At 39.4% G+C, this 15,789-nt stretch overlaps 2 protein-coding genes across 3 annotated transcripts in view; both read left to right on the top strand.

Annotated features, from left to right (window-relative positions):
- Positions 1 to 11,459, top strand: part of AP1G1 (adaptor related protein complex 1 subunit gamma 1) — a 63,496-nt gene extending 52,037 nt beyond the window's left edge. For both annotated transcript variants that reach the window (XM_039851797.1, XM_039851796.1), the window contains 4 exons: positions 3,431 to 3,538; positions 3,668 to 3,828; positions 5,974 to 6,072; positions 7,245 to 11,459. In XM_039851797.1, the coding sequence (XP_039707731.1) occupies positions 3,431 to 3,538; positions 3,668 to 3,828; positions 5,974 to 6,072; positions 7,245 to 7,346 (470 nt within the window). In that variant the 3' untranslated portion in view covers positions 7,347 to 11,459. The remainder of the gene's footprint in view (positions 1 to 3,430; positions 3,539 to 3,667; positions 3,829 to 5,973; positions 6,073 to 7,244) is intronic.
- Positions 11,460 to 14,874: 3,415 nt separating this feature from the next.
- Positions 14,875 to 15,789, top strand: part of PHLPP2 (PH domain and leucine rich repeat protein phosphatase 2) — a 63,255-nt gene continuing 62,340 nt past the window's right edge. The window contains 1 exon segment of the mRNA XM_039851794.1: positions 14,875 to 15,031. Coding sequence (XP_039707728.1) covers positions 14,933 to 15,031 — 99 coding nt within the window. The 5' untranslated portion in view covers positions 14,875 to 14,932.

The raw sequence follows: 15,789 nt of genomic DNA on the forward strand, positions 1-15,789 counted from the left end.
TGTAATCAATGTGTTCAGTGATATTATGAACTCCTAAGTCCAAGAGTATCATTATAGCGTATAATTTCTATCAAATGACTTCTTTAAAAGTCTGATGGACAGTTATAGTATACATGACCTCAAGTAAAAAACAGCCATAGGATAAGTATGTTGGATGGTCATCTAGACTATCACAGGTTAGATGATTTTTTCCTAACACAGCAGCCTCCCAGAGCTTATGGTTTATATCTGTGTCTTAACAAAATTTCAGAATGCTATTTCTTATATACTTTTGAGTCATTAACAAATAGTCAATTTCAAATCCTCAGATGCCAGATCTATACTGGATATAAGGAAAGGTAATAACAATCCCATAGTTAAAACATCTTATAGACAATATGCATTATTTATTAACATATTAGCATTCCATGTTAGTGCGTAGTCTTCACAATTATAATTTTAAATGGTTGTCTAATATTTCATCAAGAAGTTTGTACTATTATTTATTTGATTTCTTACTATTGGGAATTTTATTTGTTTCCAGATTTTTCTTACAACTAATGCCTTAACAAATACCATCATTATACCAATTTTGGATTACCTTCTTCGGCTATGTTATTTAGTCTTTCTGAATCTGTTTAAAATAAGGGGAATAAAAATTACCTCAGAGGGTATTTGTGAAGAATGGTGACTTATTCAGTGGATGCATGACTTATAGTAGGTACCTGGTCAATGTGATTTACCTTATCCTCAATATATATAGCCACCAGTTTCACTGTATAGTCATAAGTATTATATAGTATCATTTTTTAACAGCCCTAACAGGTCAAATATTAGCCCCGTTATTTTGTTAATTTTAATTTTTTCAGTCACAAGGGAATGTTTTGTATACATGTATATATTTGCATTATATGTGAATTTCATTTTCCTTTTGTATCCCTGACTCGTTTATCATAGGGTCTTAATATTTTTGTTTTCTTTTTTGTTTTCCCAGTGTTATATGAAAAGTGAAATAGTAAAATGTTAAAAAGCCTAGGTTTTACTTATTCCTAATGTGTTTTAAACATGTTTTCCCATTTTCTTTACTATTTTTAAGTTAAAAATTTTTGAGTTCTAGATTAAGCCATCATTACAGTCATATCCTAATGCACAATAATTTAAATCAATGGAAATTAGTAAATAAATTTAGTGTGTGTGCTTTTAGAGGAATTGGAGCAGTGAGTTTCTTTTGTTTCCCCAAACTACCTATTGTACCTTTACTGGAGAAAAAAGCTAAAATTTAAGGGACTTAGGGACCCATATGTTACCTGTATATGTTGGGTAGCCTCTGATTTTCCATGGGAACACATTTCTAAAATTGTTTTGAAAATGGGAATTGTGAGAAAATTACTAGATTAGATTTACAAAATCTAGGAGAACCGTGTCAATATTTCTTTGTATACTTCATTGGTAATCAGCTTGACTGCATGTTCTGCAGTATCACATTTTTTTTAGCTTTTTGTGCTTTGCTTAGCCATTTGTATTTCTATCTTTCTTGCTGATTTTTGGTATTTCATGTTTTCCTCCTTGTGTACTTGGGTATTTTTTTAAAAAGATTTTTAAGCTGGTATATTTTTAGTTAATTTTATAAGTAAGTTTGAAATCTATTTAAATATAAAATGCATTTTATTTTGCTGAATTTTCTTAGGCGTCTTCTTCGAATCCTGATTTCTCTTAGTTCATGGTCATATTCTGTCACTTGCCTTCTGTTGCATGATCCTCAGCTTGTTCTTATTTGGAAGGATCAAATAAAAATGGTAATATGGTGATATCTTTCCCCCACGCCATCCTGCCTTTCGCAGGGAGTGTGTGTGTGTTAAAATTTTATGCAGTATTTAACAGCTATAAACTTCTATAAATTTGATCTACTGAGCTTGTAAAATAAAATATTATGAAAGTCGACATTTCCTTTGTAGTTCCTCTTCATCTCCTTCTCTCTTGATGCAACAGGGAACTACTGTCTGTCCTAAAACAGTGTTTAACTTTGATATTTACTGTGTCTGTGTATTTGTTAATAATAGTGTGTGGTATTGTTTTGCTAGTTTTTATCTTTTTAGAAATGATATCCAACTGAATGTGTTCATTTGGACCTTACTTTTTTTGCTAAACATAGTATTTGTGAGAATAATCCATGAATAATTCATGTTATGTATACAGTTGACCCTTGAACAACAGGGGTTTGAACTGCATAGATCTACTTATGTGGATTATTTTTTTCAGTTGACCTGTGCAGTTCAGTTGACCCTCGCAGTTCAAACCTGAGTTATTCAAAGATCAACTTCTCTGTTGGGAATCTTTGTGTGTGGAGGTCAGACTACTATACATGATTTTCGACCACACAAGAGGTTGGCGCTCCTAACCCACACCTTGGTCAGGGGTCAACTGTATTTTTAGTTTATTCACAGTTCTGCTGTTGTACATGTATAGTATTTTGTCAATGTACCATAATTTACTTATCCATTATCTTAATGATGGACATTTGGTTGTTTCCAGTATTTCTCTGTTAGAAACTACCTTGCTATGCATACTTTGTTCATATCGTCCTGTGTGCATATGTAAGAATTACCCATAAGCATTCCCGAGCAAGGCAGTAGTCCTCAAATGGGGGAATTTTGCCCACCAGGGCTTGACAGTGTCTGGAGATATTTTTGGTTGTTAAACTGGTGGATACTACTATCATTTAATGGGTAGAAACCAGGGGTGCTGCTGAACACCCTACAGTGTACAAGACAGCCCCCCACAAAGAATCATCTAGCCTAAAATTTCATTAGTTTTGGGGTTGAGGAACTTCAGTTTAGGGGTATATTCACGATCAGTTCTACAATTGCTAAATTGTTCTCTGGTTGGGTTGTATCAGTTTATGTCACTATGTCAAGAGGTTAGAAGTCCCCATTGCTCCATATTCTTACCAGTATTTGCTGTTATCAGACATGGAAATTTTCACCACTCTGATGGCTATGAATATCTCAATGTGGTTTTAAATTCCATTTCCCTCATTACTCTAAGATTGAGCATCTCTTTTTGTAAGATACCCTTTTCATGCAGGTTCCCTTTTCTGGCAATGGCTTGTTCATATCTCTTAGCACTTTTAAATAAGGTTATCACTTTTCCTTATTGATTTGTAGGAAGATATTTATTGTTCCAGATACTCATCCATTTGTTACTGTATAGCAAACATTTTCTCTTACCTGGGTGGTCTCTCTATTTTTTTAATAGTAATTTTTAATGACTAGACATTATTCATTTTAAAGTATTTGAATTTTAAGTTCTTTATGTTTATGTTTTGTGCTTTTTGCATCTTGTTTAAGGAATTCTTCCCTTAACCTGAGATCATAATAATTTTCTCCTTATTTCCTTGGTGAGCTTTGTCATGCTGGCTAAGATCGACTTCATGTTGGAATGTTTCCTTTAGGTGCTCCAGCTGCTACTCCTGCCCCCGCCTCAGTCCCACAGATATCCCAGCCCCCCTTCTTGTTGGATGGGCTTTCATCACAGCCTCTCTTCAATGACATTGCTACAGGTACAATAGAGCAATTATCAATTGTTATCATCAATAGAGCAATGAGAGATAGTTATTGAAGACATCAAAGAATAATTTTGTAAGCATTAGGCTGACTATAATTAGGCTAATCTTCTTGTACTTTCCCAGGCATCCCCTCCATCACCGCATACAGTAAGAATGGCCTAAAGATAGAATTCACCTTTGAACGGTCAAACACCAACCCCAGTGTCACAGTGATTACGATACAGGCCTCCAATAGCACAGAACTGGACATGACAGACTTTGTTTTCCAGGCTGCAGTACCAAAGGTACTACAATGTCATCTTTGCTTTTTTCCTTTGAATAAGATTAACATTTTTAATGCATTTGGTAAGAGATACATTTTAATGTGTAGAGATTAAACTAATCTCTACACATTAATCCAAACTAATAATAATGTAACTATGGTTCATGGAAGCATGTCATTTTTAGTAAGTACTTTTTGCTTGGTCATAAATATTCTTACAGTTAGTATTGTAGGATAAAGAAAGGACATAAAAGACATTCTAATAGTAGTAAGAGCAGGATTCTGTCAGGTGGTCTGTTAATGCTCAGGACATTGAGGGTAGATTGGGGTAATACACAAATTCTAACATGGAATTAAAGTTAAGATGAGAGATTTAAGACCTTTTATTTGTGGTTACTGCTGACTTTGCAGTCTTCTTTACTTTCATTTCTTAAGAGCCTGAATAATGTAGATGTTTTAGAAGCAGTAGAGTAAAGTAGTTGCAATACTAGTTGTATGACATTAAGCAAGTTACTTAACCTCTGTGCCTCAGATTCTTCACTTGCAAAGAAGAGTAGTATTAAGGATATCCACTTCAGGAGGAATAAATGAGTTTTATGTCCCAGGTACTGCTTTTAAGCACTTTTGGTGTTCAGTGCTCAGTAAATGTTAGCTGCTGCAACTTAGGGTTTTATACTGGTTACTTTAGGCTGCTGTTATGGCAATGCATCATCTCTGCCTTTAGAACACTGCTTTATTCTTTTTTTTTTTTAATTTTATTAGTTTCAAGTATATAGTACATTAATTAGACATTTATATAGTTTATAAAGCGATTCCCCTAATTGCTCTTTGCTTTACAATGCTGTTTACAATGCCTATTTGTATGACATGGTGTATCTTTAACTCTAGAATGTAGATTCTATGATTTACTTTTTATTATCTCTGAAATAGAAGTGAATTTTAAAATTGTTACCGTGTAATAGTTTAATTGGCAGCCTGTTTTCTTTCTCAGTGATATATAAAATAATGGTGTGAATTATAATTGATGGCATCTTACATTGAATGAGATAAATATAAACAAATGAATAGTATTTTAGCTTACATAATTTATCTTGACAGAATTATGAATAAGACCCAAAATAATAAACCTGTGCATTGAGGTTAAATCTCTACTCTTGTAGTTTTTGGCTTCGGAGAAGACTAGGTAGATTTCCCTCCCCACCCTTCTCTTTTTTCTGTCTCCCCACTTCTTTCTCTCTCTCCCACTTTCTCTCTTTCCTTCTTTCTACTCTCTCCTTAATATTTTAAAAGACTAACCTTTCAGGAAAGATTTTTAAAATCCTAATATGTAGAATAGCTATATACATACTATATTGTGCTAGCAATATGGTTTACCTGTCTTGCTTATAGCACTTTCATATCTGTTCCTAGTAAACAAACAAAACCCACCAGCACCCAACAGAGTATGGCGTTTGGTTTTTCCAGGTCTTTTTCTGTATAGGCTAGTTCTGCATGTGTTTTTTTTTTCTTAGGGCCTATCTTCCCAATGGAGAGATCGCTAACAAGCTGATTCTTTCCAGCCTTTCCTCCACCTCTGTCACGTTGGAATAGGTCTTGACACATTCCAGGTTATGCAGGCTTTAGAAAACAAAAGTTCAAGTCTCTGGATCCCAGCCTGTAGTTAGTTAGTGACTGGTATGCTGGTTTGTTATTTTTAGAAAGCTTTTCTTTTCATTTCTTTTTAGCTTTTTTTTTTTTTTTAGCCACAGGCACCTGTTTTCTACCTGCATAGTTGATCAGTTACTATTAAGTGAGGTGGCCAGAAAAGGATTGGTCACCTTTTGAAAAATGGTAGGATAAAGTTCTTTCTGCCAGAAAAGGAAGAGTGGTTCACGATCAAAGACCTAATGATGGGGATTTATAAATGCCATGAAGTGATAGCCCACCCACACACTCTGGATTGCTGCTATCTGGAAAACAAACAGAAAGTAGTAGTAGGTAAAATTTGTTACCTGAACCATCATTTGGGTATCTGACTTTTTTGTTTGTTGCCTTATTCTAGGTTTCCTTTTTCTGATGGCTAGTTTTTAAGAGCTGTGGCCATTTGTAGAGAATGGAGAGCTATTAACCCTCTGACATAGCGTTAAGTGTATTACTTTTTCTAAAGAGTGCCCATTGTTCTCTCCAGACGTTCCAGCTGCAGCTTCTGTCTCCTAGCAGCAGCATTGTCCCAGCATTTAATACGGGCACCATCACACAAGTCATTAAAGTCCTGAACCCACAGAAGGTGAGTAGCACATTTGAAGACAACATCTGAAGAAGGTATATGTAAGCATATTTCCTGAAATAAAATTCTGCTTTGTTTCTCTGGATATTTGGTTTCATAATCATTAAGAAATCTGTGAAAATGTCTGGTCTAAACTTGTTCTTTTGTAGATAATAAACAGAGCCCAGGCACATTAAAGGACTTAGTGTCGTCTTATTAAAAAAGTTCTCTATTTAGAGGCTTCAAGGTCTAGTTTTTTGCTTGAGGATGGGGAAAGCGTAGATCTTTTAATCTTTACACAATTCATAGTCTGGAATAAGAGCATTTGTTGAACCAAATATCCAAATTTACTACTGTAATTATTAGGTGTGCATAGCAAAAATGGAGACATAGTAAAAGCAGCCAAATGAAAAAGTTTTAGAAACTGAAACTAAACAGTATTTTTATTATATCTTTTCAAAGAAGTAAATCGATTCTCCGCTTAATACTAACCAATGGACTAGTTTTCAGTTTTTGAAAGTAATTCAGAGAATTTCTTCACTATGAAAGATTTCTAGTAGTGCCTTATAATAACAGTATGATTTCATCCTCTTTAGGTATCTACCTATAGCACAAGCACAAAATCCTTTGACAATCTGATACATAGACTAAAAATTTTCTTAGTGCATTAGTATTTGAAATCTGCCACATAAAGTGAAAAGTGCTTGTAATTGAGTTCTTTTAAAATGACTGCTTTTACCTTTAACTTTTTTTTTCTTTTATGCCTTGAGAATGAAACCAGTTTATGTTCACATTTACCATAGGTTTTACAGACAAAGCAGCGATATATCTGAATGTAGAGCATAAGATGAGAATATGTTTACTTCATTTTTCTAGAAAGTTAGATACATGAGTTGAATCTTTTTGAAAAATACTCAGCAAATGTTACCATGAAAATGCTCCCAAGTCGTTCTGTCCTGTTGGTGCAGTTCTGGGGTGGAAGCCAGGAATGCGTTCTGAGACACACTGGCTCGTCGGCTAGTAGCTGGATACTAGGTGGTTTTGTTGTTGTTGTTGTTTGCCTGTGTGTCATTTTTAAGAGACAGCTTTGCTTTAATTTGTTTTCTCTAAGATTAAAAGTCTGTTTGCGGACTGGACAGATTCTAGAGATTTTACTTCAGTGTATAATTTGCAAATCTCTTTTCTTTTCACAGCAACAGCTGCGAATGAGGATCAAGCTCACATATAATCACAAGGGCTCAGCAATGCAAGATCTAGCAGAGGTGAACAACTTTCCCCCGCAGTCCTGGCAATGAAGGTCCGGCACCATTCTCATTCTTATCCCACTCAATCAAAGGAACTCTGGGAAGGAGGTTGTGATCGCTGGCAAGTCCCCCCCAACCGTACCACGGGCATGAGGAGCTGAAGAGAACTGTTGAGGAGGATTTTCCTAAAGTTACTGCTGACCTTGAAGCATTGTTAAAGACTAATCTCCTCTCCTCCACTGTTGAGGCTGGCTGCTTCTGGAGGCTACTTTGCACTCTTCCTCCTCTTCTCCTTTTTCCGCACTTCTCCACCCCTCCCGCATTTACAGCCAGAATCAACATTCCCTGGGCCCCTGAGGACGTAAGCAGCTGGTCTGGAGGAGAGGACCAGGATCCATGGCAAGAAAACACTCACTCTGTCTCTGCAGCAAAGAGTTGCCCCTTCTTTCTACTGTGTTTCTCTGTGGACTGGGCGAGGTGGGGTATTTATTCCTCACAAGCTGGGTCACCATCTTCAGGCGCTTTTTACATCTGGCATTCAGAATGGAAATGTAATAATGGACATTAGGGAGCCCTGCCTTTTTCTACCGGTTCCCCCAATGTTTGAAAGAGGCATTAGGCTCCTGGTAGCCTTTTCTGTGCATTGCTGTATACACACAGACACACACATGTATGTATGTTACCAAGAACTGGTCAGACCTTGAGAGGTTATTTGTAAACACTGGACAGATGCAGTTAAAGAGAGTTTTGTTGAGATTTGGCATGAAGGATATGGTGCTCTATTTGTAATAGAAACTTCCAAGGCTCTTCCAGCTCCCCTTTCTTTCCATTCTTTAGCTGTAGTCATGAATACTTTCCATGATTTTCAAAACTGATTCCCCTTAAAGTGCAAGGTGGACAACTTCTAAAAGTATATATATGCCTATATATATAGTTATTAATTAATGCCCCTATTCCCACCACAAATTTTAAAATTTCTCCTAAGCCCGAAACTTGCCTGTTGAACTATGGTAAGTGTGTGGAAAGAGGAGTTCACTACTTTTAAAGATTAGACTCCTTAACGAAAGCACCTTTGCCCATAGGAAGAGTGAGTATCAGACTCATTCTAGAGCATATTGGAGTCATCTTCCATTACTCCAAACCTCCCTTTTTATTTCCTGAGCCTGGCTTGGACCTTGGCATTCCGTTTGAATTCCTTCTTCTAACTGGAACATTTGTGTTGTATCTGTAACACTGGCACTGAAATAAAGACCACACGGTTAAAGAAATCTTTCCTATATTGTACTTTATGGTGTTGGAAGAACGAAGCCTTGTAGCTTCCTTGTCTTCTATGGCAGAGGAAGTCTTATGGACACCATAGGGTAGGAATATCTATTCTCGAATCTGAGAAATTGGTCTTGAGAGAGGCCAATCTCAAGAATATCTTCATTAAAGACTCTTCGGGTCTGGAGCTTTTTAAAAACCAGTGAGAGTGCCTAGTGCTTTTTAGGAAGGACCCTTGTGTTATCAAACCTTAACACTGAATTGATGGAATGAGGTAGGGTGACTGTCCTGCGGCACGTGTTGAATGTACTATGTATGTTCAGGTGCACAGGTGCCATGTCTGATATACTAAAGAAGAAAGGAAAAGTCAGGCCATCTTGCTCTTAAAATGTTTGCAATCATTACTGTATTGAGTACAGTATAATAATTACTTTGGCTTCCGTCTTAAACCTGAGTACAAATATCCATTTCCCCCCCTCCATTTCACCAAGCCTTTACTTAAAATCTTCAGTGTCTTGTCAAATATAGCTCTGTATCAGATGCTAGACTATTCCTAACATTTGACAAACTGAAGTTGAACTAAAGGCTCCAAAGGGAAACTTTCTGGTCTTACTAATATATAAGAGCAAGATTTGCTGAAACTTACTCCGCTGGGTAAACGGTTAACTGAATCAAGGATAAGATATTACCTTGTGCGTAGTTTTCAGTAAAGTAAGTATGGACTAGTATATATTTTAGACAACTGCTCTGCCTGTGCAATGAAAAATAGCCTTTAAAGGTTTCTTTGCAGACTGATTTCATTGGATGGATACTTAATGCTGTGAAACATGATCGGATTAACACAATATTGGTGGATTTCTTGAATAGAATTTGTCTAACATTCCTCTTTGTGGTAGAGGCTTTATTTTCTCTCATGTTTATAGCTAACCAGCTCAAGTTTCTTTAGTTGAACTGAGTTGAATCTCGGAAATCTGCTGGAGACCATGCTATAAGATAGTGCTAGCTAATGGAGCTGGAAAGGGTCCGCTCTAGTAACAAAGCATCTCCTTGGGTGATCATAGTTTTAAGGTAGAGTTATATGATCATCCATAGCTTTGTCTAGAAGGAATAAAAATCATGGCCTTAACACAAAGGGTGCTGTGTAGAATATGAAGTAATTTCAGAGAGTTATCTGAGCACCATATTGAAGGACTAGTGGCCAAATAACTGCCTAGGATACTGATGGTTGTGAAGACTGTTTCAAATGATTGGATCTTTGAAAGCTTCAGTGTGCCTTAGTTTCTAGGATCAGAATTAGTTCTCCTCTCACTTGGCCTTGCTGCTAAAAGGAGAAATCTCTTAATTTCTATGAATACTTGCACATTTCAGTTATTTATTTCCCTAATATAACCATTCAAGGGGGAGCAAATTTGGATAGATTTACAACTTTAGAGCCATTGTGAGGAAAGAGTGATTTCCATGGCTGTTTTAATAACTCTGGGGTGATAAGCAGTGAGCCTGCACACACTTACTTGGATAATTTCACATGCACTTTTACCTCATTTTTCCCCCTCTTCCAGAGTAGTTTGTATCCTTTTCCCTCCCCTTCCCCCCGGTAACCCTAAGGGAGAATTCATCTAAGTAATCTCAAAAAACTGTAGGAAGGGTGCTCTGCCCTGGAAGCTTCTCCCACAATGCTCCGGTGCTGTTACCTTGAGGTGATTTAGACAGTCATGGAATATTTTACGCTGTGTATAGTGGTCATCTGTTCATTTTAAAGTTTTTCTCATTTAAAGAAACATTCCTCAATGTAACAATTGGGAGGAGATTCTTTCCTCTTGATAAGTTAAAAACGTGGTTCATACCCCTTGTTTGTCCCATTCAGAAAGAAAATAGACTTAACACTGTCCAGCACTAACAGTTTGAGTATTTTACCTATATAACATGCTTTCCATTTTTATGTTCTTCTAGAAGAGGTTGGAAGATAGGGGATACTATTTTTGAGTTTCAACTTCACTATCTTCTGCATTGGAAAATATTTGGGCCATGAGAACTAGAGGAAAGAGTTTGAATGTGTATATTCTTTTCTAGTGAATGTATTTTATCCACATTGTCCTAAACTGAGAGAGCTAGAGAGCAAAAAGTGGATATTCACAAACTTTGTGGTTGGTGGAGAGACATGTGGTACATGTCTAGGTACTCATGAGTTTGGAGATGGGGAGAATCACTGAAGAGAGAATTGCTCAGAAAGTGCTGAAGTTTAAAACACTTTGACCAGCTTTGGCTCAGGAGGGTTGGGCTGTTTTTAGAACTGGAAGTGAATAACTCTTTTTCAAGCAATAGCAGTGAGTGGGTCCCATCTACGGGGTTCTAGGACCTGGAACACTTAAACAGAAGAAAATGCTGAAGCAGCTTGCACAGTTGCTTCACGAACTTCCACAAGGCTGATTGATTCTGGCTTCAAGATGGAGCATTGGAGTGTGTTTTTGTTTTGTTTTTGGAACCTGCTGTTGCGCATTGTGTGTTTTGTTCTTGTTTTCTATTTGGGGGCCTCATGGGAAAGAGCTTCTGAACTCTTTCCTCTGTGAACTCCCACTGTGTCCCTGTAAAGTCCCTTTTCTTTCAAAATGTTGTAAGTTACATTTTCATTATGCCCCATCACATCTTCTTTACTGTAAAGATATTAAAAGGCTGTTTCCAAGTGGGATGGCTAATGAAGTTCTAATTATTGCAGACATATTTTTGAGATGTAAAAAAAAAAATTTAAAATTAAATGATAAGTCTTAGAGGCGAGTGAGGAATAATATGGATGTAAACATTTACATGGGATGCATTAGAATTCTGCTGTGTGTATTGTCTTTTGGTTGAAACAAATTATGAACAGTGACTAATAATAAAAAGTCAATACTCAATGATTTAAAATTTGCTTCCTCGCTTCTTGCAAGTGGATTAGAGAAGACTTGGATGAATTATTCCAGAGCTTTGAGTTAAACTTATTGACCTGTTAATGTTCCTTTTACACAGAAGTCGCACCGAGAGGAATCTGAACAATTTTTAAAAAAACCTGTATACAGTGAAAAAGTACAATTGGAAATTTTAACTATATGATTATTTCCATGCGTATTTTCTCTGCAAAGGTGAATTCTCACACAAGGCAAAGAAATCGTGTCAGGGTGAAGTGTGTGTTAGGGTGGTCATACGGTTTCGATTACAAGATTCTATTTGTGAATTGTTCAAGTATATCTGTAACTGGGAAGAGGAAGGCTGGACTAGCCAAAATGAATCATGTTTTCTTATCTATTTTATAGTGAAAGTGGTCTGAAGTTGGAAGCTTTAGGTTTCTATTACTCATATGATCCTTGACAGCTCCTTGATTGGAAGGGGGAGCGTGTGATAGTTCCACAGTTGAGAAGGAGAATGATGTAGGCCTTGGCAATTATCTAATTTATGCAGAAGGGCCTCTTGGCACTCTTTGATAAGTGACGTTTCTTTAATCTTATATGTGGCTTAGTGAAAATTCATCCCTGTTTCTAAAATTTAGTTCACACCTTCTACATGTAATGATGAAAATATTAAAACTACAACAGAAAATTGTAGTAATAGATTCTAGACATTTACTTAATACAGTAAGTAGTGTTCAGATTTGAACTTCAATCTAGGACCAAATTTTTTTTTTTATCACATTTAAGAGTCTTACATGCTGTTTCCTCCCCTAATTCAATTGTCCCCATACTCAAAAATTATAAAAATAAAGGAAAAAAATTCCTTCAATCCTTAAAGCCAGGTAAATACAGCCTGTTTTATTTGGAGCTGAAATAAGGAACATCTAAATCTGCTCAACCTGTGGTAGAATAACAAGGGATTTAGGTCTAAAGACTGCAATACTTGAAGGAGTGGAAAGTACCTATAAATAAGCCAATGCAGTAAGCTCTTATGGCTTTACCAAAATCTGATAGATAAGAATTTCCCTTCTTTAGACATTCTTTCCATTTTGTAGTGAGGATTAGGAAAAGCTCCTGAGATTGTGTGTGTGTGTGTGTGTGTGTGTCCTCGTCCAGGTAGATAGAGAAGTATGCTCAGCTGCTTATAGGAAGGCTATCAAGAAGAAGGAGTCTAATGACTTCTCTGTCTCTTGGCTTGATCCAGTGATTTTTGTAACAATGAACCTGTAGTGAGGGCAGATGGATTTCTGCACACACACACAAAAAATCCCAGAGGAATTTATTTTTAGGGTTAGTCTCAGCTGTTTACCATTTTCCAGAAATTGTGGTTACATAACCCTTGGCATACATAATGCACACTGCCTTGAACTGGGGAGAACATGAATATGTGACCTTTGAAACAGTATAAAATGTTAATGGCAGTACACGATTTTAAAAAACAATCAACTAGTCACTACTTACTGAAGTGGATCTTAAATCATGGAGAACTTCGAAAGGAGCTGTATCAAATTATCCCTTGCAATCTCTGTGCTGGTACCTTTTTTTTCTCCTTTTGAAAGAGGTACTGCTGCCATTAAAGTAGTAAATGTATAACTTTAGCATATGCTTGTATTCTGATTCATGCTTTAGCCCACTATCCCATTAATTAAAAAAAAAAAAAATCATCTACCACTGCTGTTCCCCAGCTTGAACTCAAATGCTGGTCTTGGGACATCATTCCCCTTCAGGTGATCAATCAATAAAGAGCCTCTGCTCCTGAGATCTGGAAAAGTTACTATGTCAAAGATCAAGAAACAGGCTTTTAGAAACACTAATTCTAAACCACATTTTTATTCTTTCCACTGCCTGTGTGCACTTGGTCAATTCTACTTATGTCTCCACATTGGTGCCTATCCTTTACAAACCAGTGTTCACGCTGGAAGAAGTTAGTAAGAACTGAAATGGGAATCTAACTTCTCTGAGTAGCTTCCCTGAAAGTAATTTCAAGGTAGAGGGAAAGCCCAGGAGGTAAACAACGTAAGAACTTTTTTCATCTTACAGTAAAACTCAGAGACCAGTAATTTTTAATTCATTAAAATGAGACATAAATGATGATTACTGGAGACTGGAATTTTGGTATATACAAAGTAACCCATGTAAAGTGAAGTAGTGACCAAACTTTTACAGAAGAAATAATTTGTACAGGGTCAGAATCTTCACAAGAGTCAAATTAATTGTCTTGGAATTTAAAATATCACCAAATGCATACTTATCATAGTAGAGAGGGGCACAGAACCTGCAGTTTAAATATTCTAAACATAGTTACTCTGGACTAAAGCTGAAGCAATGAATAATAGGTGATCCCGTCTTTACCAATAATTCAAAGCTCAAGAAATTTTTTTTTTTTGCAAGTTGCTTGAAGATGTATTGACTTCTGTGTAAGGGGAATACATAAAAATCCAGAAGTCTAGGTTTCATAAGAAAATTGGAACAGAATTAACAAGGAGGGTTCTCTGAGGAATTGAATCTTAAATTTGAAAATTGACATTTATAATGGCTACTATATGAATCTTTACTATGTTAAGCACTTTGCATGTATACACAAAATCTTCGTAACTGCTAGGCAAATGTTAATTTCCATTTCACAGCTTAAGAGACAGTCTTAGATGAAGATCTAATGTAGAACTGAGACTTGTAATCAGGCTTTCTGATTCCAAACTTGGCCCACTGGGCTGGCCACAAAACTACCACCAATGCGGAAGCTACAAGAAAACAATTAACTTTTAAAGGTTTTCTGAATTATCCTTGCAAATATAAAATGGCTTACAGACTATTACTCCTTGAGACAAAGAACCGAATTCTGAATTTTCCAAGAGGAGAAAAGGAATTAAAAGGTGGCTGGGAGGTGAGCTGACATTTTGTACACGGGGTTGGGTCGAATTTGCTGAAGGTCGTGAACATCTCACATAAGGAAAGGAAAGGTGAGTACTCTCAACAATTTGTTCAATGGCTTTGCAAGTGAGAGTGACATCAGGCCAGTTTTGAAGTAGGAAAAGAAGAAATGTCTTAGAGAGTTAAGTTACGAGATCCAGCCTCTGCGGAGGGCAGCGTCCTGTCACCATTGACACCTACCCCTTGTCCAGCCCATACTTCGGAGGCGGGGTTAGGAGTAAATAACGCTCCCTGCGCCTCAGTCCTCCGAACCGAGGGCTGCAGGCAGCGAAGGCCCAGCCCTGCCGTGGCGTCCGACTCCGCCCGCGGGGACCGCGCCGCCGGCCCGCCAGCATGTGGCTCGCGGCGCCGGGGACGCATCGTGCCCGCAGCTACGCAGGTCCCGCGGGGCCGCGGGAGGGGCGGGGCGCTGGGCGGGGCCGGCGGGCCGCGGGGGGCGGGGCCGCGGGCTGTTCGCGCGCGCCGCCGAGGCTCCGCGCGCTGTCGCGCCGGCCGGGCGTCCCTGTGCAGCTTCTGCCGCCGATGGGGGAGGTGGAGCCGGGGCCCGCGGGCCCGCTGGAGCCCCCGGAGCCGCCCGAAGCGCCCGCAAGTCGCCGCCCGGGCGGGATCCGGGTCCTGAAGGTGAGGCAAGCGGGCGGGCGAGTCGGGGAGGGAGCGAAGCCGAGGAGCGAGCGGCCGCCCCTGCCCCGCGCGGTGACCGAGGCAGCTGGCAGACCCCCGCCCCGCGTCAGACAGTCCGCTTCGCTGCTCCGCGGTCCCGCAGCCCCTCTGGGGGCGCCGCGGCCCCCGCCCAGGCCTCAGCGCCTGGCCCCGGCCGAGGCCTCGGCCGCCTGCGTCCCCTCTGCTGCCCATCTCTGGCCGCGAGCCACCCGCCTCGCAGGCCCACGCGTTGGGTCCGGCGTCCACCCGGCCGCCGCCGCCGTCCACCGGCTCGTACGGGACTCGGGGGCCCGCCTCTGCCTTTAGGGCCGCGCTCGGGGCCCGGGGTCCGGTCGCTCCTGGCCCGCGAGCCGGGCTGGAAGTACGTAGGGCTTCTTCCTCGGACACCTGAAGACATCACCCCAGCCGGAGGATGGCGGCGGCGATTGGCCGGGCGCTGCGGTGTGCTTCGGGTTGCGCCGGGTGGAGCGGGGCCGGGTGGAGCGGGGCCGACTCTGCCCTCGGGGTTTACCACCGAAGTTAAGACCCGGCTTCCCGCTCGGAGGCGCCAGCCTGGAAGCACGACCCGCCCCGCCTGGGGAGAATCCTCGGAGGAGCCTAATCTCAGGGAATCGCTGGGCGTGTTGTAGAAGGGAGGAGGGGTTGGACAAAAAGGGGCATTCCTGCTTGCGGGAGCGGGCCTAACAATCCAGGGAGATGGTAATGGGGGAGTCGTTATG

Source organism: Pteropus medius, unplaced genomic scaffold (genome assembly GCF_902729225.1).
Source record: "Pteropus medius unplaced genomic scaffold, Ma_sr-lr_union100, whole genome shotgun sequence".
In the NCBI taxonomy this organism is placed as follows: Eukaryota; Metazoa; Chordata; class Mammalia; order Chiroptera; family Pteropodidae; genus Pteropus; species Pteropus medius.